The sequence below is a fragment of the Calcarisporiella thermophila genome, assembly GCF_041956535.1.
Source record: "Calcarisporiella thermophila strain CBS 279.70 unplaced genomic scaffold VTP21scaffold_25, whole genome shotgun sequence".
Taxonomy (NCBI): Eukaryota; Fungi; Calcarisporiellomycota; class Calcarisporiellomycetes; order Calcarisporiellales; family Calcarisporiellaceae; genus Calcarisporiella; species Calcarisporiella thermophila.
Window position 1 is genome coordinate 72751 of NW_027192215.1, and position 26456 is coordinate 99206.

The window sequence follows — 26456 nt, forward strand, 5'->3', positions numbered from 1 at the left end:
AAAAAAAGGAGAAAAAAAATCAAAAAGAAGGCTCATATTAACAGGCTGGAATAAAAACACGGCAGAAGAGTCCCAAAAAAAAGAGATAGCCCAAAATGTGGAAATGAATAAACGCAATTCTTTAGTTCTGCTTTTTCTCGGGCATGTACTCTTCAATCGCCCGCTCTTTCAGCTTGGCTTTAGCATCTAGGACCACGCGATCGAACTCCTGGTTAATGATCTCGCATACGCGGTGGGCCTGGTCGGGATAGGCCTCGGTCTTGTCGGTGATGCATTGAACCGTAATGTTTCCGGCGTACGAGAAGATGGCCAGGCCGAGCGAACCCTTGCTATTTTGTGGGGGGAACGGGCGCAGTCCCCGAACCCGCTGGCCTCCATACTCGATCTCCTGATGGGGGCCGGGAACGTTGGTGAGCACACAGTGGATTTTCCCCAGGATCCAGTTAATAAACCAGAGGGGGAGGAAGAGAGGGATTAACCCGGCGTAGGTCATATAGAAGTAGAAGAACTGGGGCACGAATCCACGCTTATAGTTCATCATCTCCTGGTGCACGGCCTTGGCCAGGGACTCGGTGGGCATATCGTAGAGTGGGAAATACCCCACGCTCCCGGTCGAGACATTGTACACCCGGTAGTCGTCGGGATAGCGAAGCGAGAAGGGGATCATCATGGAGACGTAGTCGTCGTGGCGGCCCTTGATGTCCTCGAGGTAGGTCTTCACTGCGCGCGTGACAACGGTGCACATGACGTCGTTGAGGGTGAGATCGTATGCCTTGCGAACCGTTTTGATGTCCTCCATCGACATGGGCGCCGTCCAGCTCATGAGCTTTTCCGTCGTCTGCTCGCCCTTGTAATTGAGTGATTTCCTCGTGAAGACCATCCCTTCAACCCAGAGTTTGAACATGAGCAAGAAGCCGACCACAAATGTCGCCACAAGCTGCAGCAGACCCACCAGGCTAGCCCAAGCTGACAAGGCCGGTTTGGGCAGCTGCTCGGTGTAGGGGAGAAGCGCAGGGTTTCTAAGCAAGGGGAGATCTTTTGCCTGCAGAGGCTTTTGTTTCTTGAGGCGCATGGACTTCTTGTGCTCTTCCCATTTCTCCTCCAGCAGTTTGCGAGCATCGGTATGGTAGAAGAAAGCGCGAACGAAGCCTTGGCCGTCAGCGTAGCAGTGATGCCCCACCAAGACCATGGCGCCCCCACTCTTCAGCCCATTCACAAAAGCGACTCTCCAAAGGGGCTTGTTGCGATCCCAAGGCTTGGCATAGAATTCGGCGGTGAAATTCTGCAATTCGGCCTCGGTGCCTTCCTTGAGGGTGTGCTCGGTGCACTGATCCTCGAGCTTGAAGTCCGGGCAATCCGCCCACTTGGCCGTGGAGAAGAGGCCGCCTTCTACAGGGCGTTGCTTGACGCGCGGGAATGTCTCGACATGGCGGTGGATTTCCTCCAGCATTTTTGTTTTGTCGATGGGTTCGTCATAGAGGAAGACGTTGCAGATGTTCATAGGCCTATTGGGGGAGTCGACATGGAGGAAAATGTGGTCGAGGCCTCGCAAACGTTCGGTCATGGTGAAGACAGCGTCACGGGGGTGGGAAGAGGAAGGGGTAATGAAAGGAAAGAATTGGGGAGGAAAAAAACAAACAAACGTGTGCCAAAAAGAAAGCCGGTTTGGGGAGGATCCCTGCAAGAGTGGGCGAGGCCAACCGAGGCGGCAACGGCTGCTGAATATATGGAATCGAGAATGCAGCTTCTCTCTCGCCCGGGCTTCCGACAAAGTTTATATAGGGAGAACACCGCAGCACTTCCCGAAGTTGCTTATTCACCTATTATTGCCCTCGCATGTTCCCTTCATATGTCGGCTGGAGAGTGATTGGCGGGCTCGCCTCACAAGAAGTCCCTATCGTTTCAGTCGCTAAATTTGGGCTCAGGCTGTCTGCCCCACCCTCGGTCGGATCATTTTCGGAACTGCCGGGCCACCAAGGGAGCCGCCCTCAGCTACGCTTGGAATGATTCTACTGTGTCTGCCAACTGGGTTGGAACTCTTCTTTTCACAAGGAAATCTGGCTCTGCGATGATATTATTAAGCCAAATATTGCCCTTGCGTTCAGGGCGGGCGCACGCCGCAATGCTTCGTTCGCAGATGCCGATATAGTCAGGGCTGTGAACAATGTTTATCCGAACCATTATCTCGACTATCCGCTTTGGGATAGACAGTTGAACGGATCTGCCTATTGGCGCTCAACCCGCGGTTAGACCTCCGTCGAATACCAGCAGGGAGGGCAACGTTCTCCTTTCTCTTCTGGATGCGTGGCGGTTGGCATAGCTGCAACGCTGGCAAGCATCCGGCCTGGTTTCTAGCGCTGTCCTCAACTTGACATCGCCCTCTCCTCTCCGCCGATACATAATCTAGCAGCCTTCCTCTTTATTAAGCAATCATATGGAATGGATCCTTTCGCGAACAAACGGGCTCCCTAGCATGACACTGCAAGTGGTGCAGATGGTGAACAAGTGTCGGGGGGGTCTACTACACAGGTTGGTCAGGTTGGAGTTTCTCCAAGACCAATCGATCTCACGTGGAGCTTTGGCCCCATTTGGCTGTTCGAGTTGAATGATTCTGGAAATGGCTCACTAGGGTGTGAGTGGCTTGTGCACTTTATTAATTAAGGAAAAATAGGGAGGGGGATGAATAGGATCTAGATCTAGTTGACACGACTCCACTACTTGGCCAATGCAAGAGAGTGAGGGATTCGAGCGCCAGCGCGAGAGCATCTTTGATCCCCCTCTATGGCGGCAACGACGCGAATGGCTTGCCCGCTTTCTCTGGGACAAGGGAATCACTAAGGTGGACGGTGAATCGTTTTATTGCAGCTCTAGTTGGTTATGTTCTAAGTGAAAATAAAAAGGTTATGGATCTAGGCTGCGGCGAGGGTTCACTCCTCGACTACCTTTTAAGTGTTCGGTGGGATATTCAGGATCTCGGTGTTCCGAGACCTAGAGTACCGATGACGCGGTTGGTCGGGGTGGATGTATCAAGCGAGGCCCTGAATCTGTCCACCGAGCGCTGTTCACCGGATGACGAGGATCGCTTGTATCCACGCTGGAACCCATTAAGCGTTGAATTATACCAAGGTATTAAAAATAACAGCAGTGCCAATCGCATTCATTGGGTTAACCAGATATATGCGGCATGCATATATGCCTGAAATATAATCTCCTAAGGTTCGCTGGTGGAGGTGGATGATAGAATGCGCGACATAGAAGCCATCGTTTGCTGTGAAGTGATCGAACATCTCCCGGAGCACTCCCTGGTCCACGTGCTCGACTCCGTGCTAGGTGGCTATGCGCCGCGATTCTTCTTGGTCACTACCCCGAATGTCGAGTACAACCCTTGCCTTGGGATGCAGTCCGGAACCATGCGGCATCCAGACCACAAGTTCGAATGGACACGCGAGGAGTTCCAGGTCTGGTGCAAGGCGGGCGCCGAGAAGCACGGCTATGCAGTGGAATTCACCGGCGTTGGGGGGGAAGGGTCGGCTCTGATCGGGTTTTGTACGCAGATAGCTGTGTTTCGTGCCAAGGAGGCGGAACCCCGCCAGGCGGATCCGCTCGAGCAGGGGAATTCGCGGACTCAAGGGGCTCTGCGGGGGGGATCTGGCTGCCCTCGCTCGCTCCACACCCCTCTTCAACTCGTGTGGCAAGTCGCCTATCCTACTCGGACGGCCGCGTTCAGCGACGCCGACATTATGGAGCGAGTCGACCAAGTGCTGCCTTACCTGCTGAATCCAGTTTCGGACGGCGCCGCCCCTCAGCTGGACCGCCTCCCTCTGCCCTCGCTGTGGCAAGTCAAGGACATTCGATACCGTGCTCGCACGGTGCAGCGCCTCATCGACGTCCTCCTTAGAAGCGAGGGGGCGTTTCAGGTGACGTGGGCCTCGCCCCAGTTACCGGAGGAGGCGGTCGTTCACGTCACGAGGGCGTATCCCCTTCCTTCCTCAGCCGACGATTTCGAAGAGATGGAGGAGGGCAACGGGTATGCCGAGGAAGAGGAGGTGGAGGCTGATCGATCGGAGTCGCCTTGAATGGGATGGGAGACAAGCCAAGGTCTCCAACGCAGTGATCAGCCCGGTACACGTGGATGGAGAAGATCGAAGAGCCTACCGCAGACCGCGGCAGCCATCCTATCCACACGTTACGGCAGCCGCTAGATGGCGACACATTGCGAAACGGCCGTGTAGATGACTTTGATTCTCATGTGGATCACACGTTCTCCTCTGCAAGAGAGGGGAACCGTGCCTAGGAATAGATGTGTTTCTCCAATTTCTGCGCGTTTCCATATTTGGTCGGCGGTGTCTGCTGCCTGCTTTTTTAAGGGTGAAGCCCATTTGTCTGGAATGCGATCTCCTCCGCCTTCCCGAACAACTCCGGGTCGACTCAAATTGTGGGCCTGATCTGAAAGCGGGACCCACTCGTGCTGCTTGCCTTTGTTGTTTTTGTTTTCCCCCTCTCACTTCGCTCCCTCCTTCCCCATCCCAATGCGCGAAGGCAAAACCGCTGATCATTGAAAGAGTGTGAAAGGATTTGTTGACCCAAGCAAACAACTGAGCACAGCTGTAAATACAACCCCATCCATGACCGGACCCAATTCCTCCACATTGCATACATGCATCGACGCATTGGATTCGCATAGGGCCAAAATGGACCCCCCATCCATGACGATGGGATCGAAATCAAGTTTCATTACCTCAAAGGCCACCTTCTCCTTAGAAGAGAAAGAGCATTTCGTCCCCGAGCACTCGGCATTGCCCGAAGCTCGGCGTCTGCACATCCTGAAAGCCCTCGTCACCGACAATGCTCCTCCTGACAACCAAGCTGGATTCATCGATCGATACGCCCATCGTGTCACTCGAGCCGATGTATTCGACTTTGACAATACTCTCTTTGGCTCTCCCTTACCGAGTCGCGAGCTCTGGGACTCGCATTTCATCGGGCTCCTGACTCAGAGCGGGATCATCTATAAGGGCTGGTGGCAGGATCCCCGAAGCCTTGAAGTGAGCGAGGAGCATCGATCGCAGGGATGGAATGAGGATGTGGTATGTTTGTGTATATTGTTTTTTTTTTTACATGCTTGAGGTTTTATCCTGGGATCTATCCCCGGGGCTCTGACGAGGGATCTAATTTATTCATCTACTCCCAATCCTAGGTCGCAGAAGTACGGCGTTCCATGGAAGACAAGAATACCCTAACTATCCTTCTTACCGGTCGCAAGCGACCTGCTTTCATCGATCTTATCCAATCCATGATCTCGGAAAAAGGATTTCATTTTGATATCATTTGTCTTAAGCCCGACGACGACGAATTGTTCTCCAATACCCTCACCTATAAACTACAGTTCCTCGACCAGCTCCTCCTGACCTATCCGCTCCTCCGCGAGATGTATCTGTGGGAGGATCGAGTGGCCCATGTGAAGAAGTTCGATGGCTACATCGCCTCCAAGATCGCCGAGGGCCGGCTCCAGGCCGGTAAGGTGCATGAGGTGGAGGATCGGCGGGTGGTCCTTGAGCCTGCTCGAGAGCTGGAGATCATCGAGGGGATTCTGAGGGACCACAATGAGAGGGCGAGGCTGCTGCGGGACCGCCCCGATGAGTCCGCGGCCTTCGAGGCCCCCACATGGTGGGCGAAGCTGGTCGTCCCCCAACCATGCGAGAGAGCCGCGAATGGGCACAAGGGTGGTTACAACAAGGGATGCTCGGTGGTGAATGCCCTGGCTTCGTGGGCCCTCGGGCTGCTAGAGCGCGAGATTCGGCTGGAGCCCATAGTCCAGGGGGTGTGCGTGTTTCTCGATGAGCCATCTCGCCACCGCCTTCTGACCACATTTGGGCCTGCAAGTGCAGACGAAGGAAAAGTGCTGCAGCGATGGATCCGATCTGCCGATCGGATCATTCTGCAGAGAGGCGTTCCTTCAGATGCCGATCTTCTCCGATGCGGCGGAGTCGGCGCTAGGCTCAAGTACCGTGTGGTAGGACTCGGCCGCCACAAGAATCGCTGCATTGCGGTGCGCATGATTTCCGAATCGTCTGCGGAGGCAATGGCTCATGGCGTCTGCTGCATCGTGTACGATCCGGCCATGGGCGGAGGGCCTGACAAAGATCCTGCATTCATAGAGAATTGGGAAGACGTCGAGATGGAGAGGCAGCTGATCGTCGAAGGTGAAGTAGGCCTGAAAACCGTTTTAGGAATGCCGGAACTTCTCGATAAGCGGAAGCGTGCAACGCACTGATTTTTCCTTTTTGTAACCTATAATAATATTTATCTCTATCACATTCGTCATTTTTTTTTTCCTCTCTCTCTCTTCCGATGTATGATATATGATATAGGATGATGCATCCCTTGGTTTGTTGATTGCTTTCTTTTTGTCCTTGTTGTCTCTCCCCCATAGCACATATACACCTCGCTCTATTCACGCCGATATCATCGAGTCCATTGCCTCCTAGATAGTAGATTCCCCCGTTTGTTCTCGCCTCTATTTATTTACAGTTGTGGTTTTTCTATCGAATAAAGGGGCTTTGTGAATCCATTCCTCGCCCGAAATCGGCTTGCAGCCACGGACTGACCATTGGCCTCGATTGCGCTGGTCATTATCTGGGCAAGATCAAGCTTTTTTTTTCTTCCAATTCATATGCTGAGCGCCAAACAACATTTATCCCGCAGCTCGCGACATGACCGAATGGCATGCCCTGGCCCGTTGCTTTCCAGCGCGTGAAAATCCCTAGTTTTCACGGGATTGTAGGCTCTGTGCGCGCATAGCACGAAATCCAAGGGCTACTGGAGTCGCACCAGGTGTAACTCCCGAATCCCAGCGTGAAGTCAGCCCCTCCTGGTAGCCGAGAAGGCCCAGCGGAGGCCAAAATCCGGTAGTAAAGTTCGATATCCATTTTACGGGCCGAAAGGGCATGTAATGTAAGCCTTCAATTTGTTATTGCTCAAAAACCAGTCATATAAAAAGCGTTCCGTGCGAGTGGGATTTTCTTTTTTTTTTGGCGTCTGCTTTTCCCCTTGTCTTGTTTACTAGGCCCTCCCTTGTACCAAGTGTACCATACACCCTATTTAATATATATATTCTGCCCGAGTTATATAGTTATTCTACATTGCTCGGTATTTATATATCGTATAGCCTCCACCCTTTTCTTATTTATACATAGTTTTGCTTTTTTTTTTTTCCTTCATTCTGTTTCACATCTTATTCTAGTTTCTTACTGCACTTTCTTCTAGCATAATGGCCGCGCCTGTTTCAACAAAGCACAGCAAAGAGCTGGACCACACCCCTGCCTCAAACGAATCGCGCATCCGGCGCCACGCCCGCTTCGCCGATAAACTCATCGATGCCCCCGGCCCCAACATCAACTCCTTGCATGATTTCTTCCATAACGCCGCTCGGCGCCATGCCTCCAAGAATTGTTTTGGTTATCGCGATGTGATCGACATTATCGAGGAGGAGAAGGAAATCACCAAGATTGTGGGCGGAGAGGAGCGAAAGGAGAAAAAGACATGGAAGTACTTCCAGCTGTCGGAGTACAAGTACGTAACCTACACGGAAGCTTCCCAGCGAATCCTCCGCATCGGATGCGGTCTGAGGAAGCTGGGCATCCAGGCAAAGGAGCCGGTGGAGATTTTCGCGCAGACAAGTATGGATTGGATGTGCATGGCCCTCGGTAAGTATCTCCTTTCCTCTCTCTGTCTCTCTTTTGTGGCCGCGGGGGGTCTAACCAGCACTCTTTTTCACATCGCGAAGGCTGCTTCTCACAAAACATTTACATCTCTACCGCCTACGACTCCCTCGGGGAGGACGGGCTCTCCTACTCGCTCAATGAGGTCGAGGCGGTGAGTCTCTTCACCAATGCCGACCTCCTCAAGACGGTGGCCCGGGTGATTCCCAAGTGCGAGAGCCTGCGCGTCGTCATCTACAACGGCAAGGCCAAACAGGCCGATCTGGATGCGATCGGAGACAAGGTCAAGCTGGTGTCCATGGACGAGCTGCTGAAGCTCGGGGAGGAGAACCCCGTCGACCCTGTGCCTCCCGCTGCGGACGATCTGTGCTGCATCATGTACACCAGCGGCAGCACGGGCAACCCCAAGGGGGTCGTCTTGACCCACCGCAACGCCGTTAGCGCCATGGGCGGCATCGAGGCCCACCTCGGAAAATTCCTGCAGCCCACCGACACCATCCTCGCCTACCTCCCCCTTGCCCATGTCCTCGAGTTCATGCTTGAGTCGGCATGCATTGGGCTCGGCATCACCCTCGGATACGGCACGCCCAAGACCCTCATGGACTCGTCGGTGCGCAACTGCTCGGGAGATCTGAAGGCGTTCCGCCCCACCCTGCTCGTCGGCGTCCCCGCCGTCTTCGAGACGATTCGCAAGGGGGTGCTGACGCAGGTGCACAAGGGCTCGCAGCTCGTGCAGATGGCCTTCCACGGCGCCTACTGGGTCAAGTCGCGCACCATGAAGACCGGCGTGCTCTCCCCCGTGACGGGTCTGATGGATGCGGTGGTCTTCTCCAAGCTGAAGCAACAGACCGGCGGCCGCCTGCGGCTGGCCCTCTCCGGTGGCGCGCCCATCAGCCGCGAGACCCAGGAGTTCCTGACCGTGGCGCTGTGCCCTATCCTGCAGGGCTACGGCATGACGGAGTCGTGCGGCATGTGCACCATCATGAGCCCCGAGACGGTGGCTTACAGCGCGGTGGGTGCGCCCGTGCCGTGCGTGGAGATCAAGTTGGTGGACGTGGAGGAGGCGGGCTACAAGGCTAGCGGAGACCCGCCGCGCGGTGAGGTGTGGATTCGCGGCGCCAGCGTGTGCAGCGGCTACTACAAGAACGAGGAGCTGACCCGCGAGACCATCACCGAGGATGGGTGGCTCAAGACGGGTGACATCGGCGAGTGGAAGCCCAACGGGTACCTCAGCATCATCGACCGCAAGAAGAACCTGGTGAAGCTGTCGCACGGCGAGTACATTGCCCTGGAGCGCCTAGAGGCCATCTACAAGTCCAGCGTCTACGTCATCAACCTGTGCGTGCACGCGGATCCGGAGTTGTCGCGCCCCGTGGCCTTGGTCCACCCCGACGAGAGGCGCATCCGCGATTTGGCGGAGGCCAAGGGAGTGCAGGAGAAGGACTTTGCCAAGCTGTGCCAGCATGAGGCGATCATCAAGGAGGTGCACGGCTCCCTGCTCGCTGAGGGCAAAAAGGCCAAGTTCCGCACCCCCGAGCTCCTCGCCGCCATCTCCCTGTGCTCGGAGGAGTGGACCCAGGAGAACGGCATGCTCACAGCGGCCCAGAAGCTGCGCCGCAAAGAGATCGGCCAGCACTATCGGGAGGAGCTGGAGAAGATGCGACCCGCGGCCAAGTGAAAAAAACTGCATTTTATGGTCACAACACTGAATTGAGAGGAGGCCTTTGAACCAATTTATTTTTCCTGTTCTGGCTTTCGTCTCTTCATAACAACCTACACTATATACTATATATTATATATGTTTGTGAGTGTGTGAGTGAATGTGTGCGTGTTTTTTTTTCTCCATGATGTTTCATTTTTTTCATTCTAATATGTGAATAAATACCAAACTTAATGCTTTGTTTTTAGTACATTCCTAATAGATGGGGTGAAGCAGTCTCTTTTTGCCACCCATACCTATTCGGAGGCAAAGCTATTCGGAGCAAGGTGTGATCTACATACAGTAAGTGAAAAGCCAAGAATTGATTTGGAGACTTGATTTGAACGGAGATGCAGTGAATCGGTGAGAATTAGAAATGGTAGGAGAAAAGAAAGGATTTTTACGGAGTATTACTCGCAAAGAAATATTTCCTCTTAAAAGAAACTGATGCTCCAACGGGTATATCTTGGGCATCCAAACTATCAGTTATACATTATGTTTTGATTATTAATCTACTCTCAATCTTACGGTACTTTTGCATAAAATGAAAATTTTGGGAAGGGCTTTTTCCTATAAAACCTAATACCGTCTCTTGCCGTCCATAGTTTCATCTCACCCTGTTAACCCCAGAATTGACTACAAACAAATCTCTGTTTTATTATACAATTTGCCGTATAGTGCTAGTACATAATTTTTATTAATTAGGTAAGGGCATCTCTCTAGAAAATGCCTTAGTAAAATTATCTTACGCCCCAATCTAGTACTATTCCCCAAGTGCTTGCCTATCAAACATCTTTTGAGGACGAGTTTTGGATTGATGGAAGAAAGTGGATATTTCTAAACGCAGCTTCCTTTTTACAAACTTCTAGTTTTCTAGCATCGCCTAAGTGTTTTATCTGTTGGACACTCGGTCATTCACGACAAAGAATCCGTGGTTCCCTTCTCTATCTAGTGCCCTCATTTTCCCCAAAATTTCGAGAGCCTAGATGAAGGAACTATTATAATGCGCCGGAAATGATCCCAAAGTTTACTGATGAATTGAATTGCCTTGTTGAGGTCCATGCGTGATATGATTTTAATATTCTGCACGCGATTATCAAGCTTGCAGACTTCCTCTTGAAGTGTAATCAGGGACAATTAGAGAGCGTGAAAATATATTCCATTAGCATCCGATAATTAAAGGGTTATCAAACTAGCAGGAAATGGCAATTGATAACTAATTAAATGGGGCAAGCAACATATATACGAAATCATACATTCTATTAATATCCAATATATGGAAGGTAGAGTGAAAACTGGTTAAGTATCTTGTAATTGTTGTAAGAGTCAGTGACCACGACTGGAGTCCTAAGTCCAAAATCAGAACATGGGGCTGTATTTTGGCATTGGATATGTTACTCATCCTAGCGTATGCCATGGACTAGTGTCTATGCAACAGGCAGCTAGCTGCCTATGCTTCACGGTGATGAGATTGTTTTCTTGCACACAACACAAGCTATTTCCGGAGAAATTGCTTAGAAAATCAAATAAGTCAATGAAATTAAAAAAAAATTAATGATAGATTTAGGTCTCGTTTCTAATTAAAAATCCTTGGCTCTCCTAAGAAGATAAAATGGGAAAAATAGGTGATTAAACAAGAAAGTACAAGGCAAATTAAACAATCAATCAATAAATGAAGAGTGAGATTATGAAGCATGGACTCCCGACGAACTCCACGTTCTGCATCCCTCGTATAAAAATCTTCCATAGTAGCCGTTTTAATTAAGCATATAATAAGACCTGGAATCGCATAAATTATTTAGGTAATATTGAATGTATATATGCAAGTCGAGTTTCCACTCTATTAGTCCACATGTGTCCTCTGAATTCGCGGTATTATAGAGTGTAGAAAACGGTACGGTGCGACTTGCTCAAAATCTGGACTAAGGAATTTATTGCAAACACTACGTTAAGTTATAACAAATGAATTCAAATTTCCCTAATTTTTTTTTTCACAATGTGAATTTGAATATGAAGTTCTGTCTGCTGGACAGAGAGGAGAGGGTACCTAACAAATAATAATTTTGCATTTTGTAAAACAAATGGCGATTCACTTTTTACCCGGGTATATCTATTATTACTACTACTAAGTCAGTACATTACTTCAAAATGGTTAATTTTTTTAAATAAGTAATCGTCAAATATAAAGCCAATTAAACTTATATAAGCATAATGCAGATTTTTGATTCCCAATATGATAATTTCACTTAGTGGTAATTAATAGATATACCCAGCTTGCAAACGAAATTACTCAACCAATTTGATTAATTCTAGAAACAGGTTTAATTATGCATATATTGTATGCTTCTAACACCTCATCACATATAAAAAGAACACAATAAGTATACAATTTAGTGAACTTGCGAATGTAATAACCTAGAAGATGTTTGCTACTATTATCTTTAGATTCGTATGCATTTTTGTCTTCCTACATTTTTGTACAGCACAATACAAGGGAAAAGTAATAGCTAAATCCGATCTCCCCGTTCGCACTGGCCCTTCAACTAGTCATAAAGTCGTGGGGTCACTTCCTTCTGGTGCTGTAATAAGTATTGTGTGTAAAGTAAATGGACAAAATATTGGCGGCAACCCCAGATGGTACAAACTAAAAGATGGTCGGTATGTCGAAGGGTTTGTCGCATCACGCTATGTTGCAAATATAGGCGCTGCGCCGGAATGGTGTTAGAAAAGGCCTAGTCAACCTAAAAACAAATTTCCTTATGAGTTGATATTTTGTTCACCTATACAACTAATTTAGTTTGATAACATTTAATCAGCAAATAATAAACATTTTGCATTCTTTAATAAAATTCACCAAAAGGAGACGGCTCCATTTATTTTTTATTATATAATCAGCAAACAATATAAGTTGAAAACGAAACTATATAAACGTAAGAGATGAATACATAATTTGAAATCGTGCAAAAATATAATCAACGAAGAATAAAAGATTAGAGCCAAAGGCTCCAGTTGTTCGACAACCGCAGAATTGAACTTATGGGCAGAGCATCAGCAAAGCGACGAAGCGCCAAACTCATGACCCAAATTCGTGAAAAAGAGGGTCGTTAGCTTGGGCAAGGGGAAGGGATACTTTCTACACACAGTATGAAATCAGTCTTAGTATATATCTTTTTAATTAAATCCTAAGAGAGAAAAGCTGCCTCCGAATTGAACAATATTATGAACAAATTGAACTGTTTCAATCCTACTCGTCATCGTCCCCGTCCTCTTCGAGTTGATTCGCAGGAAGTACTTGTGCAGGTGTACATGAACCATCAGCTCGTGCAGCGGTTACAGATAATAAATTTGCATTACGTAAAACAAATGGTAAATCACTATTTACCTAGATATTGCTTTTATTACCGTTAAGTCAGTTAATTACTTCTAAGTTGGTTAATTATTTGTTTTAACTAAGGAATCACCAGATTAAATCTTCCCACACTAAACTACACTAAACTACGATAAACTACGATGGGCAAGTATATCAATATACTATTGCCTTGCTCACAGCTTTCGAAGATACACAATATTCGAAGACAAAATGAGAAAATTGGGAGCAATAAAAGGAATGAATAACGCTCCCAAATTATTCAAGTTATTCAAAGCTAGATATTCAAATTATTCCGTTTCCCATAGCCAATGTTCCTCAGATAATCCTCCAGCAGCACCCACTCGATCCCTAGCTCCTTGTTTGATTCATACAGCTGTCGTTGCTGGGAATACATCCAGTTGAATAATTCAAATGTAACTGGGTTCACCCCGCTCTCTGGAGGAATACTTTGAGGTGGAATAAATCGGTATTCGTGCTTGATTCCTGAAACTACAGCAATGAAAGAAAAGTCCGTCAGCTCAATCAGTGTAATTGAGTGAATACATTTGCAAGTAGAAGCAGTCAGGGAGATGCATACCTTTTGTTGCTATTTCTGCATACTCATTGAATGTGTAACACTTGCCAATTAGCGGTATAGTTTTTCCTAAATATTTATCTTTGTTTGAGAGTATTTTAACGACAGCTTTCTATTAAAGCAATAGTATCAGTCATCTTCATACACCATATGACGGGCCTGAGAATATGTCCACCATACTACCTACCCCAAGATCAACACTAACAGCCAACATTGGAAGTTTGACATCGGGCTCGACGAAGTAAGATATATAAACCGTATCTCCCTCTTTTTTCATAACTGGAAATGCAGTATCCCCGGCGATATTCTCATAATAAAATCCCAAATCCACAAACGTGGCTGGGAGTTCTATCTCTTTTACATACTCTTCTACTTGGTGCTTGTTATCAAACTGGTCGTCTTTAAATCTCCCCTCAGACACTTGTTCTGAATTCACCAAGGTACTCCAAATGAAATGCTGCACCCCATTATTAAGGGCGGCGCTTGCCATGTTTTTGCCCTGTCGTATTTCCTCGCCTGCTTTCTGATTAATAGGGTCAAAAGTATTGGTAACTGCATAGACCGCGTAGGCTCCAGCGAAGCACCGTTTCATATCGTCAAGGCTTGAAGCATCTCCTTTAACAACTTCAGCGCCCAGTGAAGCAAGCAACTTGGCTTGTTCCGAATTAGTATTTCGCGTGATTGCACGTACACTATACTCTCCCGATTGCAGGAGAGCTCTTGCAACAGATCCGCCTAACGACAAAAAGACGCGAAAAAGACTTAACAAAGGCTTGGAATAAAATTCCTTTTATATATTAATGATTTACCTTGCGATCCAGTTGCCCCAATTACTGCAACAATAGGCTTTGCCATCGGTTTAGATATTTTCTGTCTGGATAGAGTTATTGAATAAAAAGTCTTTATCGAGCAATTTATACACTTATTAAACCGAATGCATCGTGTTTAGAAAGGAAATAGCAGGATTAGTTGATCATTACTAATATTACATCAGATAAAAATCTCCATATTCGGCGATGCATATAATACTCTCAATATATGAAACGCTGCCAATTTTATGGAGTTACAGAATAAAAGGCCTTTATCGAGCAATTTATACACTCAGTAAACGAATGCATTATGTTTAGAATGGAAATAGCAGGATTAGTTGATCATTACTAATATTACATCAGATAAATAATCTCCATATTCGGTGATACGTATTACTCTCAATATATGAAACACTGCCAATTTTATGCTTGAATTTCCGGATCATACCTTCTATCCTAGTTAGAAAACAGGGAGTGACTTGGAATCGATTTGTCATTGTTTAGAAATTTTTATTAATATTCACTAGTGTACTAGTTAATTCTCGCGTTAAAGTGTTAAAGTATTCCAATAGAAATGAGTAGTTAGAGGTGCTAAAACTTACATAACTATTTCATATAGCAATATACAGATATTAATAATAAGTATTCCTTAAGCTAATTGAGTTAATTTTTGGGTTTTTAATGGCTATGCTCTTTAATCCTACAAAAAAAAAATTCAAAAGAAAATCCCAAAGAGGCACGAGAAGGACAATGAATTGCTCAATCTTTTCAATTTTTTTTTTTTTATTTACAAACGAAAACTTAGAGAGTTTAGAGAGTGGCCAGTAATTTCTTTTGCTCCCGCTTATTCCTTTGTGATTTTTGCTTAGAGTGTTTTTTTTTTATATAAATAGCCCATAATATATTTCTTAGAATATCTCAATACAACACTTTCATTTAAATATGTATAAAAAATACTATGTAAAAATGAACATATAAAAATCACGCAAAAGCTTCTTCATAGTTAATATTTTTCAAATATTTTTCTAACTCAACCCATTCTATCCCATGCTCCTTTCTCGATTCAATGAGGTCGGAAAGTTATTCTCCATAATAAATACACAGGATGAAATTAGCACTAGTATATTCCTATTAATTCTCGGATTGCTATGTTTCGCAGAAATTGACATCAATATAAAAATGAGGAGCTCGTGTGTTGCAACTCAATTAGTTCAGCAGCTGATCGAAGTGTACATTCTCTAGCGAGATTGCTTGGTATTTTCGCAAGAATTGCTATCGGCCAAGTTGGTATGGCCTGAACTGAGTAATAGACTACGGACTTTGTCAGCAACCCACGCTTCACGATGATGAGGCCGGTTTATTGCATAAAATGAGCTGGTTAAATTCAAAACTCATACATTTTCAGTGGAATAAAGGGCTGCGTATGCTTGCTGCTGCCTCTGCGTAAAGTCCTGTTTCCTCCAACTCTTCTGGTCTTCTTATGGTACTCGACATTTCGGTCAATAAGCATTATAGTCAATAAAACAATACAATTCAGTGTATAATGTAAATTTGTTAATAGATGGCATTATTTCCAACTAATTGGACACAATTATTTCAAGGGGGTGTGTAGATAATAAACTTATCACTTGGATCACACCAAATCAAGCCTCCAGGCTAATTCGTATTATGAAAGAAAATTCAGTGGATCGGGGTCCGTAAGAAAGAAGGTGGTGAGAAAAGGCTTTCGTCTCAATGCTTGCAGAGTTATTAGATCGGAATTGGAAAAACGAGGCATTTTTAAAGGAGAAATGGGCAGTAATAAATTATAGTGCATACAAGCAACCGAAATTTATAAAATTTTATGTTGGTGCGTTAGCCATCTGGTTTTTATGTAGCTTGTGATTAGATAGTGCTGAATAATTAGCCAGTACTTACCCAAATTGGCGGCAATAATAGCTTTACCAGGGTACAAATAACGCCACCCGTAAAAAACTCGCCTATACAGGTTTGTTTTGCATACTAAATACCACCGCTTCAACGGATAGAAATTTGGATAGATCTACAATTTTTACCTACGTGTTTATTGCGGGCTTTTAATTCACATCACCTATAAAAAGAGCACAAAGAGAGTACAATTGAGTGAACTCGCGAATTCAAGGATGAAGTCAGTCTTCGTATTTTCCTTTTTAACTTTCGGGTCGTTATGCTTTGCCCAGTGTAATACTGGGTCACTTCATTGTTGCAATTCGGTTGTGAGCGCATCTTCTGATGAGGCTCAAAATTTAATCGGAATACTTGGAATATCAACAAGTGATGTTACGGGCCCAGTAGGCCTTCAATGCAATCCCATCAGTAATATTGGTGGCAGCAACCGTTGTAATGCTCAGCCTGTTTGTTGCACGGGCAACAATTCCAATGGTTTAGTTGTTCTTGACTGTTCTCCCGTTAACGTTAATGTCTAAACCAAATGTTTACCGGGAGATGACATTAACTCGCTCGACTGAACTCAAAGTGCCATTTGATGGATTTGATTTGTGTGCATTTTAGTCCATCATGTAAAAAAAAATTAAATAAATTTAACTGCCGAGAATATGGATCCTTATATTATATGGCGAAGAATTATCATGCAAATGGGACCCAGCTAAAGTTATGGCAATGTGAGGCTCACACTTGTCCAACCTAAATGCTACGTTATCGGCCGCAAATATTGAATCGGAGAGAACATATTCATTTAGCTTATTCTGTATCAATATCTATAGCAATATATTGAATAAATTAAGGAATACACTGGAGATGGCTTTAGGCTTCTGCCTCCGCTTCGAAATGCATTCACTACCCTCCTCTATGATGCCCACTCTGCTCTAGATCACATCTGTTTTTGGACGTGCTAGCAATTTTCTCATCGTGATGCGTTGCGATTTACTTACTCCATAGGCGATGTACTACTGTATATGCTATTTTTCATCACTTTACAATAGGATGCAATGGGAAGGTTTTTTGACCGTTTTTAATATAAAATACCGTGTATCTATGCCTCCAATGTAATTTCATCAATTTTAAAAATAGTGTAGGTACTGTAGAAGGGATCCTCCATATTCTTCTCTTAGATTGATGTTAAACGAGCAAAACATCATGTTTTTCCTTTTTTCAATACTGACATTACATGTCAAAGCACAAAAATATATGTTTTCCGTCCTCTGCCCTCCAGAAAACTCTTACTATATACCATTTGAAAAGCAGGTGTATTGCATGAGCTCTTCGAAGTGTTTCGGAGATAATTATCTGAGTCTTATATATATCAGACTTCCCCTCTCTTTCACAAACACTGCCATTGCACTCTCCACCTCTTCAAATGGACTGGAGGTGGGAGCTTTTTGGAGTTAGAGTGAATAATACCTAGTTAATAACCAAGTGGCTCAAAATAAATAACAGCTGCGTTTAAAGATAGTATAAATCAATATAATTCGCCTCCTTATTTTCTGGCGATAGCCGCTAAACCATTTTCGCTGTCTCTGCCCATCCACAAATACCCAGTTATTGCTTCTGTTCATCGGAGGATCTTCCGAATTGTTGTGCAAACGGGCCGGTAGGACGCACGTCCACTGCTCCCCCTAACCTCCGAGTCCTCTTTAATTACGTTCCAAACGGTCCACATGGCTTAGCCGGAGTGACAGCCCCTGAACATTACAAATGCATATTGGTCCAAGTAGTACCAAAACTTTGGGTTCACCGAGGACGGTGTTGAATAGATTTGTGCGGAGACGGATCTGCTTATCTCCTCCTCTCGAAGTCGTCTGCAAACTCGGTTGACTTTTGAGCTGGACGGTCGGCTGAGCGTGTGCCGCAATCCCGGAGAGATAAAGCCCATTGCATTGAGTGATGTCAATGGCCATAGTTGAGCAGGCCAATCTCTCCAAAGACTCGCTCTCACCAGGACGGAGTTCCTTGATAAGGACATTCCCCGCTGGTTGCTTGCCTCGGCCCAATCATAACTAGAAACTCAGAGGGTAGCTTTGACTTTTAATACAATAGAGTTACGCGAAGACAGCATCCCACGTTCAACCGAAAGGATACGGTGAGTAGTTGCATCAGCTGCTCAATGAATTCGTTTAGTTCGGGCGTCATGTCTCTCTTTCGGCTGCCAAAGGACGATAAGAGCTGGTGCGTATGGGTCGTGAAAGAGGGTTTTTTTCTTTCATCCTTTCGGCTTAAAAATGAGCCGCGTGAGCAAATCGTCTCCGAGCTGCGGCTTGGAAGAAAAGCTTAAATTCTAAATCAAACGCCCATTATACCAGGAGAGGAAAGGGGGCATCATCGACCAGCTCTTCCCTGGCCTCAAAGCGGCTGGAGAGCCAAACCCGCCGCGGGCTCGGATGGGAGCCAAACAAAGAGGCGAGTGCAGCGCAGCCGAAAGGTTAGGTTCCCGATGAAGGTTAGCTTCGGCGGCCCAACGCTCTGCTACACTGTGCCTCCCGTTGTATCGCCTGCTTTGGTAATGCAAAGAAATGTGGCTCATCCAGTACCACTAGCGTTTCTCCGGGTGCTGATCTTACCGCTTTTGTCTCGATCCCATGCGGAGGGATCAGAGGCTGGGAGAAAGCAAACACGGCCGGAGAAGGGAAAGGCCGCCAGGCATTTTTCACGGCCGGCCTCATTGCCACTCAAGCACCCTCCTCCCGGGGCTGGCCAGCACGCCACGAGAAAGGGGGATCCGGGGGCGCCGGGGAGTGATGGAAGACGGGAACTAAACCCTGCTCGTGAACTCAAGGTGGGCGCACGGTGTGCCCGAGCAGCGGCAGAATTAGGAAGCAACCGCCTCAGGCCTGGGCCGGTCAGTTGACTGCAGCTCAAAGAAACGGCCCTCAAAGAGAAATCCGGTAAGCACGAAAAAAAAAGAAGCGGTGCCACAGTGTGTGACACGTGCGCTCGCCCTAAAATAGAGTTATTTCTATGTGAACCGAACCATTGGAGTTCCCCGAGGCTCCGGCTCATCCTCACGACGCTTTAAATACTCGTGCTTATTTTCCTGTCCTCTCCGCCTTCCTCTTGACGCGCGCAGCCTCCTCTCCTCTCCTCTCTCCATTGCCGCAATTGGCTCCTTCTCCTCCTCGACACCTCTCTCCGTTCTGAATCCTCCCCAATCCTACCCCACCCTCCTCTCCACCACTTCTCTTTCTCCTTAGTCATGGACAAGACGATGATAGAAACCAGCAGCCACACCAACGACTTGGCTCTCGCCCTCTCCGCTACCAATGGCAGCGCCTCGTCTAGACGATCAATAGACGCGAAAGCGGGCAGTTTCACTATCCAGGTGACTCTTGCTCTCCCGGGCGAAGCCGCTCTCACAAAAACGCCAGAACAATGTCAGGTCACCGTGAAATCGGACGCGACCCTTGAGGCGGTCAAACAGGACGCTCAAAAAGCCTTGCATGTGGACATTACCAATGGTGAGGATTCCTTTCATGGTTGTCTCCTCTCCTCTTTCCTCTCTCCCTCTCTCCTCCCCTCTTTCCCTGAAAATGCTTTTCAGTTCCACTGTTAACAGCCTGTTCTGTTGAATGTCCTGCTGCGTAGATGTCCAGCTCGAAACCCCTAGCCAGCACTGTATTACCTCTGTCGCCGAGCTCCGGGACAACCGCAGCTTGCTCCTGAAAATTTTGAACTATAAGGCAGAGGCTCTTGGGCCCACGCCGCGGCCGCTCTTCGGGACCGTGATGGACTTGGTGCCCGACAGGTACACGAAAATTAAGGTTAATTTTGTGCTCGCGTCCATCGCGTCTAACCCAGCTCTCTTCTGTCCTATAGACATGCGAGCTTCGCCAAGTTCCACCAGAAATACGGCCAAATAGTTCGAATGTAGGTTCTCTTTGCCACTCCTTTCTCTCTTCTCAGCCCCATTTGACTGACGTGCCCATCCTCCATTTTCTCCTCCTTTTCAGCTATATGTTCGACCGTAAGCAATACTGGACTAACGATCCAGACGTCGCCAGAGCAATCATCCAGGAGAGTGAGTACTGGACGAAGAAGATCCCCGTCGGCTCGACGCTCTGGAACGCAAAGAAGGTCGCGGGCCAGGGCCTCACCACCACCGACTCCGACGACCCGGACTGGAAGCTGGCCCACGATCTGCTCAAGAATTCGTTCAGTCCAAAGGCCATGCGAGGCTACATGAAGGAGATGTGCGACGTTGTGTTTGCCGCGGTGAAGCGCTTTGAAGCGATGCGAGAAGGCGAGTCCGTGGATATATTGCGGTGGAATTCTAATATCAGTAAGTGCTCAGGAATCCAAGAAAAGAGAAAAAGGCGAGAGTTTGTTTAGGTATGAGACCTCAAGTTCATCTTTTTTTCCTTTCTTCATAGCTCTCGAAAGTATCGGGAAGATCGGTTTCGACTACGACTTCCACCTTCTGGATCCCGATCATGAAGATGACCCTTTCATCGACGCGATTGTTTATGCGGGAAATTCCGCGAGAAAGCGCACCTTCCGCACCGAGTTCTATCAGTCCATGCTCGTTGCTTCAAACATGCGTTTGCAGCGCAGCGTTAAGTATATGCACGAGACCATCGACAAGGTGATTGAGACTCGGCGGCGCATGTCTCCGACCGAGGCCGAGCAGCAGCGTGATCTTCTGCAGATCATGCTGACCGCAACGACCGCAGATGGCCAGCGAATGTCCGACAGCCTGATCCGAGACAACGTGTTGACAATGCTGGTGGCCGGACATGAAACCACCAGCGCGCTGATGACGTGGACAATGTACTTGCTCGATAAACACCCCCAGGTACAGGCGCGCCTGCTGCAGGAGCTGGCCGATCTGGGCATCGATGGAAAGCATCCCGTGACCGTGGAGCAGCTAAGTAGCATGAAGTATATGATGTGTGTGCTGAACGAGTCGCTGCGCCTCTACCCGCCGGCCCAGGCCATTGTCAAATATTGTCTGAAAGACTGCATTCTTCCACACGGGTACCAGATGCGGAAAGGCGACACTCTTTTCATCAACATCGTTGCGCTCCACCACAATTCCCGTGTCTGGTATGGGATGGCCATTGGTGCAAAGCATATGCCATTTTTATAGCTGCTGACGCTTCTCCGTTTCTCTAGGCCCAACCCCGAGGTCTTCGATCCCGATCGCTTTGCATCAGTCAAAAACCACGTTTGTGCATTTACCCCCTTCAGTATGGGCGCGAGGATGTGCATCGGAAATCCCTTTGCCCTCCAGGAAGCTCAAATCATGCTCGCACTGATATTGCCCAACTTTGAGTTCCGCCGTATCAACAACAAGGAGATCAAATACGATCCCAAGCAGCTGATTCTTCGACCTTACGAGTGTATGATGACGATTCACCGGCGCAAGAACTTCCCAGCACCATCGAAACCTATCGTGATGAAAAATGAGACGCCTGAAGAGACTAATGCTACTACTACCGCGACGGCGACGGGGGCAGCTCCTGCTGCGTTCATGGCGGCCAACAATACCCAAGAGCAAGAAGAGAAGCCGGTCGTAGTTGCAGCCACACCATCACCGAAACTCTCACCCACATTGCCCCTAGTGGAACAGCGGCCCCTTCCTGCCCTCACCGTGCTCTATGGAACCCAGACCGGCACCTCGCAAGATTACGCCACCAAACTTGCCGCCGCGGCGCACACACTTGGGTTCACGGACGTGATTCTGACAGGCATGGACGAATGGGTCGCGGTGCGCGAGGGCCGATACACCCCTCGCATCTTGCCCAACTGTGACCACGAGCTGCTGGTGGTCATCACCGCGACCTATAACGGCTTCCCCCCCGAGAATGCGCTCGCTTTCGACAAGTTCCTCGACTCACTCGACGAAGACGAGGAGCCCCTACAGGATCTCAACTATACGGTGTTCGGGGTGGGCAACAGCCAATGGCGCTCGTACCAAAAATTCCCCAAGCACGTGTTCACGAAACTCGACGACCTGGGGGCCGAGCCTCTGTTTGATCTGGGGTCAGCCGACGCCGACGGCAAAGATATGGATGCCGACTTTGAGAAATGGCACCAATGCTTCTGGGGCTATGTGCAGACCCTCTATGGGCGTGGCCAGCTCGCTCCCACCGCGGCCACCCAGGGAGCCAACACCGTCAATGAGGAGGCGGTGAAGGTGGCCATCTTGCCCGCCCACAATGATGATCAGCTGTGGGAGCGGGCATGCCAGAATTGCAATGGCGCGCAGAAGGGAAGGATGGTGGTCCAGCGAGAACTCCAGAACACAGACAAGAGTGGGCGCAGCACCCTCCACATCGAGATCGAACTGCCGGAGGAGGTCGTTGCCCCGGGCGAGGGAGGCCATGCCACGCCCTATCGGGCCGGCGATCACCTGGAGGTGCTGCCGAAAAACGACGCCGATTTGGTGGCCCGTATCGCTACCCTCTTCGAGTTTGCCCCGGACGCCGTGTTTGAAATCGTATCCGAAGACGCGACCTCGTCCAACTCGCGCTCGTTAGCCGCCACGATCAAAGGCCCTTGCACGGTTAAAAATGCTCTCACTTACTATGCCGACCTCACCGGTCGGCCCACGCGCTATTTCTTGGGTGTGCTCGCCAACCGGATTCAGAAAGATTACCCCGAGAAGGCCCGGGAATTGCTTGAGCTCACTCATCTTGGAGACAAAGCCAAGGAGGCCTATCGAGCCTTTACGGAGAAGTATCGTACCCTCCTCGATCTGGCCGAGGCGTACAGCAACGAGGTCCGCGAGTGCATGCGGCTCGAAGACTTCTTGGCTGCTGTACCGGCCTTGACTCCGCGCAGATATTCCATCTCTAGTAGCCCTCGCACTCACCCCAAGTCGGTCCACCTGACGGTCGGCGTGGTGAACGACGTTTGCAATGATAAGAAATACCCTGGCTTGGCGTCGGGATACTATCTCTCCCGGATGCCGCAAGATAGCCTATTGAACATTGCTGTAAAGTAAGTGAAGAGAGTTCGGCCCTCTGCACCTTTAGTGAATTGCATATTGATATTCACTGTTCCTCCCAATTTGTTATAGGCGTGCCAATGGTCCCTTCTATCTCCCCGACGACCCCACTGTCCCATTGATTATGGTTGCGGCCGGCACGGGCCTGGCTCCCTTCCGAGGGTTCCTCCAGGAACGCCGAGCTCTTGGGTGCAAGTCCGTTGAGAAAGGCGGGGTCTCGTGCACCTACCTGGTGTTCGGGTGCCGTCACCCGGAGCAAGATTTCCTCTACCATGATGAGCTCGAATCATATGTGGCGGACGGGACCCTCACCTCCCTCCTCACGGCTTTCTCCCGTAACGGCGGGCCGATGAAATACGTGCAGGAGCGTATCTTGCAGGATGCCCGGCTGATATGGGAGTTGGTGAAGGATCAGGGCGCAAGTGTGTATGTGTGTGGAAATGCCAGTGGAATGGCGGCTGGTGTACGCAAGGCCTTTGAAAAGGTGGCCGAGCAGATTGGTGCATTAGAGCATGAAGAAGCCAAGAAATTCATTCGAGAGTTGACCGAGGCCGGAAGATACAATGAGGATGTCTGGGGCTGAGAGGAATACAGCGGAGCGGTTTAGACCCCTTTTATTATCTAGTTAGGTCGCACTTTTTGTGTATGACTTGTAGGAATAGTTAATTACCTTGCACCATTCCACCATTGCCACCACCATATCCCATAGGATTTATTTTTTGTTTTATACTTTTTCCCGTTTGTCATTTTCCTGTTTTTCATAAGTTATATAGTATATTTCTCATATTAATACTTAATAAATATATATTCGTTATTATCGGTCGTTTGTATCAAGAAATCAATGGCGATGGACCTTTTTACGGGTTGGCGACGACTTAGAGCGGAGTACACTTTGTGCCATTTGTCTAATGTCTACTGTTTTAGTAAAAAATTAGCGGCAAGGACTCTATATACAACGTGGAAAAGGGAGAATAAAATTTGAATGTGGACGGTTTGGTTAATGCGGCGGGGGAAACAAACAAGAACAAGCATTTATTCTTGGTTATTATTTTTTCGTAAAGTTCACTCGTAAATAAGACTATTATAGAAGATGGATTAAATGGCAAATAAATACAGCGATATCCAATAAAATATTTTGGCGGATTATATTTCTGGCTTCACTTTCTTCCAATCAACGCCCCCAGAATCTTGGCCACGCCATCCACCTTGTCGCGAATCGAGTCGCAGTACACCGCGCGCACAATGCCCACTCCGAAGGGAATCGAGTCGCGAACGCGGCGCATCGGGTATTTCCACAGGGGGGGCAGTGGGGTTGAGATCAGGCTGGGGAAGGTGTCGACTGTCATCGACTTTTGGGTGCACATCGCACGCAGACCCTCTGGGCCAGCAAAGCGGCCATAGCCCGAGATGCCCACACCACCAAAAGGAAGCGACTAGAGAGGAATTGCAAAAGATAATCAGTTAACAGGTTGCCCCCACCTCCATCCAAAGAAAAGCTACACTACCTGCACGAGATAATTGCAAGCAAAATCGTTAATGTTGCACATCCCCACCCGTAGTTTCCGCGCCATCTCGTCACCCTTGCGCACGTTGCGGGTGAACACGCTCGAGCCCAACCCGTATGGGCAGCGGTTTGCCATCTCCAGAGCCTCTTCGTCGGATGCGGCACGCATCACCACCATGACGGGGGCAAAAAGTTCGTTGTGGGCAATGGGCATATCGGGCGTCACATCCACAAGAAGGGTGGGAGCAAAGTACTGGCCACTCGGATACTTTGGATTGACGTACGGTTTCCCGCCGGCAAGCAGGCGAGCGCCTCGTTGAACGGCATCGTCAATCAGAGCCACGAGCCGGTCGCTCTGCCCAGCCATGGTCATGGCCCCACAGTCTACATTCTCCTCGTCCAATGGACTCCCCATCTTCAGCTGGTCGATCAGCTCCTTGGCCTTGCTTACAAACGTGTCGTAGAGTTTCGTGTGGGCAATGATGCGCTCGAGTCCAACACAGTTCTGCCCACAGTTCTGGAAGTTACCGCGCATGATGAGAGGGAACGCATGCTCCAAGTTGGCATCCTCGCATAGGATGGCGCAGTCTTTGCCGCCCAGCTCTAGCGTGCAAGGGCAGAGCTTGCTGGCTGCCGACTCTTGCACCTTTCGGCCCACCTCGGGAGACCCGATAAACGTAATGTGGTCCACGCCACTGGTCACAACCGCCTGGCCACACTCCACAAACCCAACGAGAAAATGCACCAAATCCGGAGAGTGCCCGCAAGCCTCAAGACAGCTGCGAATGATTTGCAAATAGTACGATGTAGACCAGGCGGCGTGCTCCGAGCATTTGATGATTGTGGCGTTTCCGGCAAAGAGCGACGAGATCACGGGGCCAATGGTGTTATGGAAAGGATAGTTCCAGCTCACCAGGGCGGCAGTCACTCCCCACGGCTGATAGATGACCTTGGCAGTTTTGTGGAGCATGAGTAAATTCACACTTCGATAATCGTCACGCAACGTCCGTTCCCCGTTCTCGATGGTCCAGCGGAGCTTCTCACAGGTGGTCAGAACCTCTCCGAATGCGGCATCCACCATCGTTTTTCCAGTGTCACGGCTGGCAACCCGTTGGATATCCTCTTGATTGTCAAGCACAAACTTAAGGATGGTTTTGAGCACACGTCTACGCTCACGGAAAGTCGTTTTCTCCCAAGCTTTCTGGGCTGCGCGAGCCTAAAAAATATTGAGCAAAGCAAGGGTGGAATGGGTAGGGTGAGTTAGTTAAAGGAAACAAGGTAGAGGGAGTAATGAGAGGGAATAGATAGACGCTAGATGTATTCATGAATTAACTCCTTCTCGGCCAACCTACCTTTTTAACGGCCTCTGCAACATCCTCTGCGGTATGAGCCTTGACATTTCCGAGATGACGGCCGGTTGCTGGGTCATAGCACACAATTACATCGGGATTATTGGGATCCTAAAGGGTTTCATCATTTTGACATGTTAGCATCATCTGGTTCTAATAATATCTGCTGCAGATTCAATCAGGCTGCATACTCTGATGCTCGGCTTTTCTAACACTCGGCCGCCCTCCCATCCAGGCTGACTTGCCTCAGGGGCCGGCACACGGACGGTCGGAATCTTTTCACGGGAAAACAAGAGGTATACCCCACCCAAGACAGCGATTAAAATGGTGACTGTCAATGGTAGCGGTGAACGGGCTAAGGCCTCTTGAACAAAAAGGTATATATGTGCGGGGATTTCCATCAGTTCCGAGACCACAAGCGCGCGTAGTATGAAAGAAGCGGCTTCCCGAAATATCGCGATACTGAACATCCCATTTTCAGCTCGAGTTTCTATATTCTGATCTTCTGAT

General features: G+C 48.4%; 9 protein-coding genes across 9 annotated transcripts; 5 read left to right on the plus strand and 4 right to left on the minus strand.

The window, feature by feature from the left end:
- Nucleotides 1-121: 121 nt before the first annotated feature.
- On the minus strand, nt 122-1564 carry VTP21DRAFT_6026 (uncharacterized protein; the record flags this gene model as incomplete). The annotated part of the gene is made up of 1 exon (XM_069396612.1): nt 122-1564. One exon carries the CDS (start codon nt 1562-1564, stop codon nt 122-124), a length of 1443 nt encoding a protein of 480 aa, XP_069247295.1.
- Nucleotides 1565-2725: 1161 nt separating this feature from the next.
- VTP21DRAFT_6027 (uncharacterized protein) lies at nt 2726-4076 on the plus strand (the record flags this gene model as incomplete). Its single annotated transcript, XM_069396613.1, has 3 exons — nt 2726-2839; nt 2901-3126; nt 3217-4076. 3 exons carry the CDS (start codon nt 2726-2728, stop codon nt 4074-4076), a joined length of 1200 nt encoding a protein of 399 aa, XP_069247296.1.
- Nucleotides 4077-4625: 549 nt separating this feature from the next.
- VTP21DRAFT_6028 (uncharacterized protein) lies at nt 4626-6274 on the plus strand (the record flags this gene model as incomplete). Its single annotated transcript, XM_069396614.1, has 2 exons — nt 4626-5087; nt 5198-6274. 2 exons carry the CDS (start codon nt 4626-4628, stop codon nt 6272-6274), a joined length of 1539 nt encoding a protein of 512 aa, XP_069247297.1.
- A 996-nt stretch (nt 6275-7270) lies between these two features.
- VTP21DRAFT_6029 (uncharacterized protein) lies at nt 7271-9399 on the plus strand (the record flags this gene model as incomplete). The annotated part of the gene is made up of 2 exons (XM_069396615.1): nt 7271-7706; nt 7787-9399. 2 exons carry the CDS (start codon nt 7271-7273, stop codon nt 9397-9399), a joined length of 2049 nt encoding a protein of 682 aa, XP_069247298.1.
- A 3665-nt stretch (nt 9400-13064) lies between these two features.
- VTP21DRAFT_6030 (uncharacterized protein) lies at nt 13065-14219 on the minus strand (the record flags this gene model as incomplete). Its single annotated transcript, XM_069396617.1, has 4 exons — nt 13065-13279; nt 13368-13476; nt 13552-14099; nt 14174-14219. 4 exons carry the CDS (start codon nt 14217-14219, stop codon nt 13065-13067), a joined length of 918 nt encoding a protein of 305 aa, XP_069247299.1.
- Nucleotides 14220-17689: 3470 nt separating this feature from the next.
- Nucleotides 17690-18048, minus strand: VTP21DRAFT_6031 (uncharacterized protein; the record flags this gene model as incomplete). Its single annotated transcript, XM_069396618.1, has 2 exons — nt 17690-17782; nt 17869-18048. The coding sequence occupies 2 exons, from the start codon at nt 18046-18048 to the stop codon at nt 17690-17692; spliced, it is 273 nt and encodes a 90-aa protein (XP_069247300.1).
- A 230-nt stretch (nt 18049-18278) lies between these two features.
- On the plus strand, nt 18279-18995 carry VTP21DRAFT_6032 (uncharacterized protein; the record flags this gene model as incomplete). The annotated part of the gene is made up of 3 exons (XM_069396619.1): nt 18279-18316; nt 18451-18569; nt 18685-18995. 3 exons carry the CDS (start codon nt 18279-18281, stop codon nt 18993-18995), a joined length of 468 nt encoding a protein of 155 aa, XP_069247301.1.
- A 345-nt stretch (nt 18996-19340) lies between these two features.
- On the plus strand, nt 19341-23676 carry VTP21DRAFT_6033 (uncharacterized protein; the record flags this gene model as incomplete). Its single annotated transcript, XM_069396620.1, has 7 exons — nt 19341-19602; nt 19730-19889; nt 19961-20011; nt 20095-20423; nt 20515-21187; nt 21257-23086; nt 23166-23676. The coding sequence occupies 7 exons, from the start codon at nt 19341-19343 to the stop codon at nt 23674-23676; spliced, it is 3816 nt and encodes a 1271-aa protein (XP_069247302.1).
- A 574-nt stretch (nt 23677-24250) lies between these two features.
- VTP21DRAFT_6034 (uncharacterized protein) lies at nt 24251-26416 on the minus strand (the record flags this gene model as incomplete). Its single annotated transcript, XM_069396621.1, has 4 exons — nt 24251-24526; nt 24599-25813; nt 25950-26057; nt 26138-26416. The coding sequence occupies 4 exons, from the start codon at nt 26414-26416 to the stop codon at nt 24251-24253; spliced, it is 1878 nt and encodes a 625-aa protein (XP_069247303.1).
- Between the last annotated feature and the right edge of the window lie 40 nt (nt 26417-26456).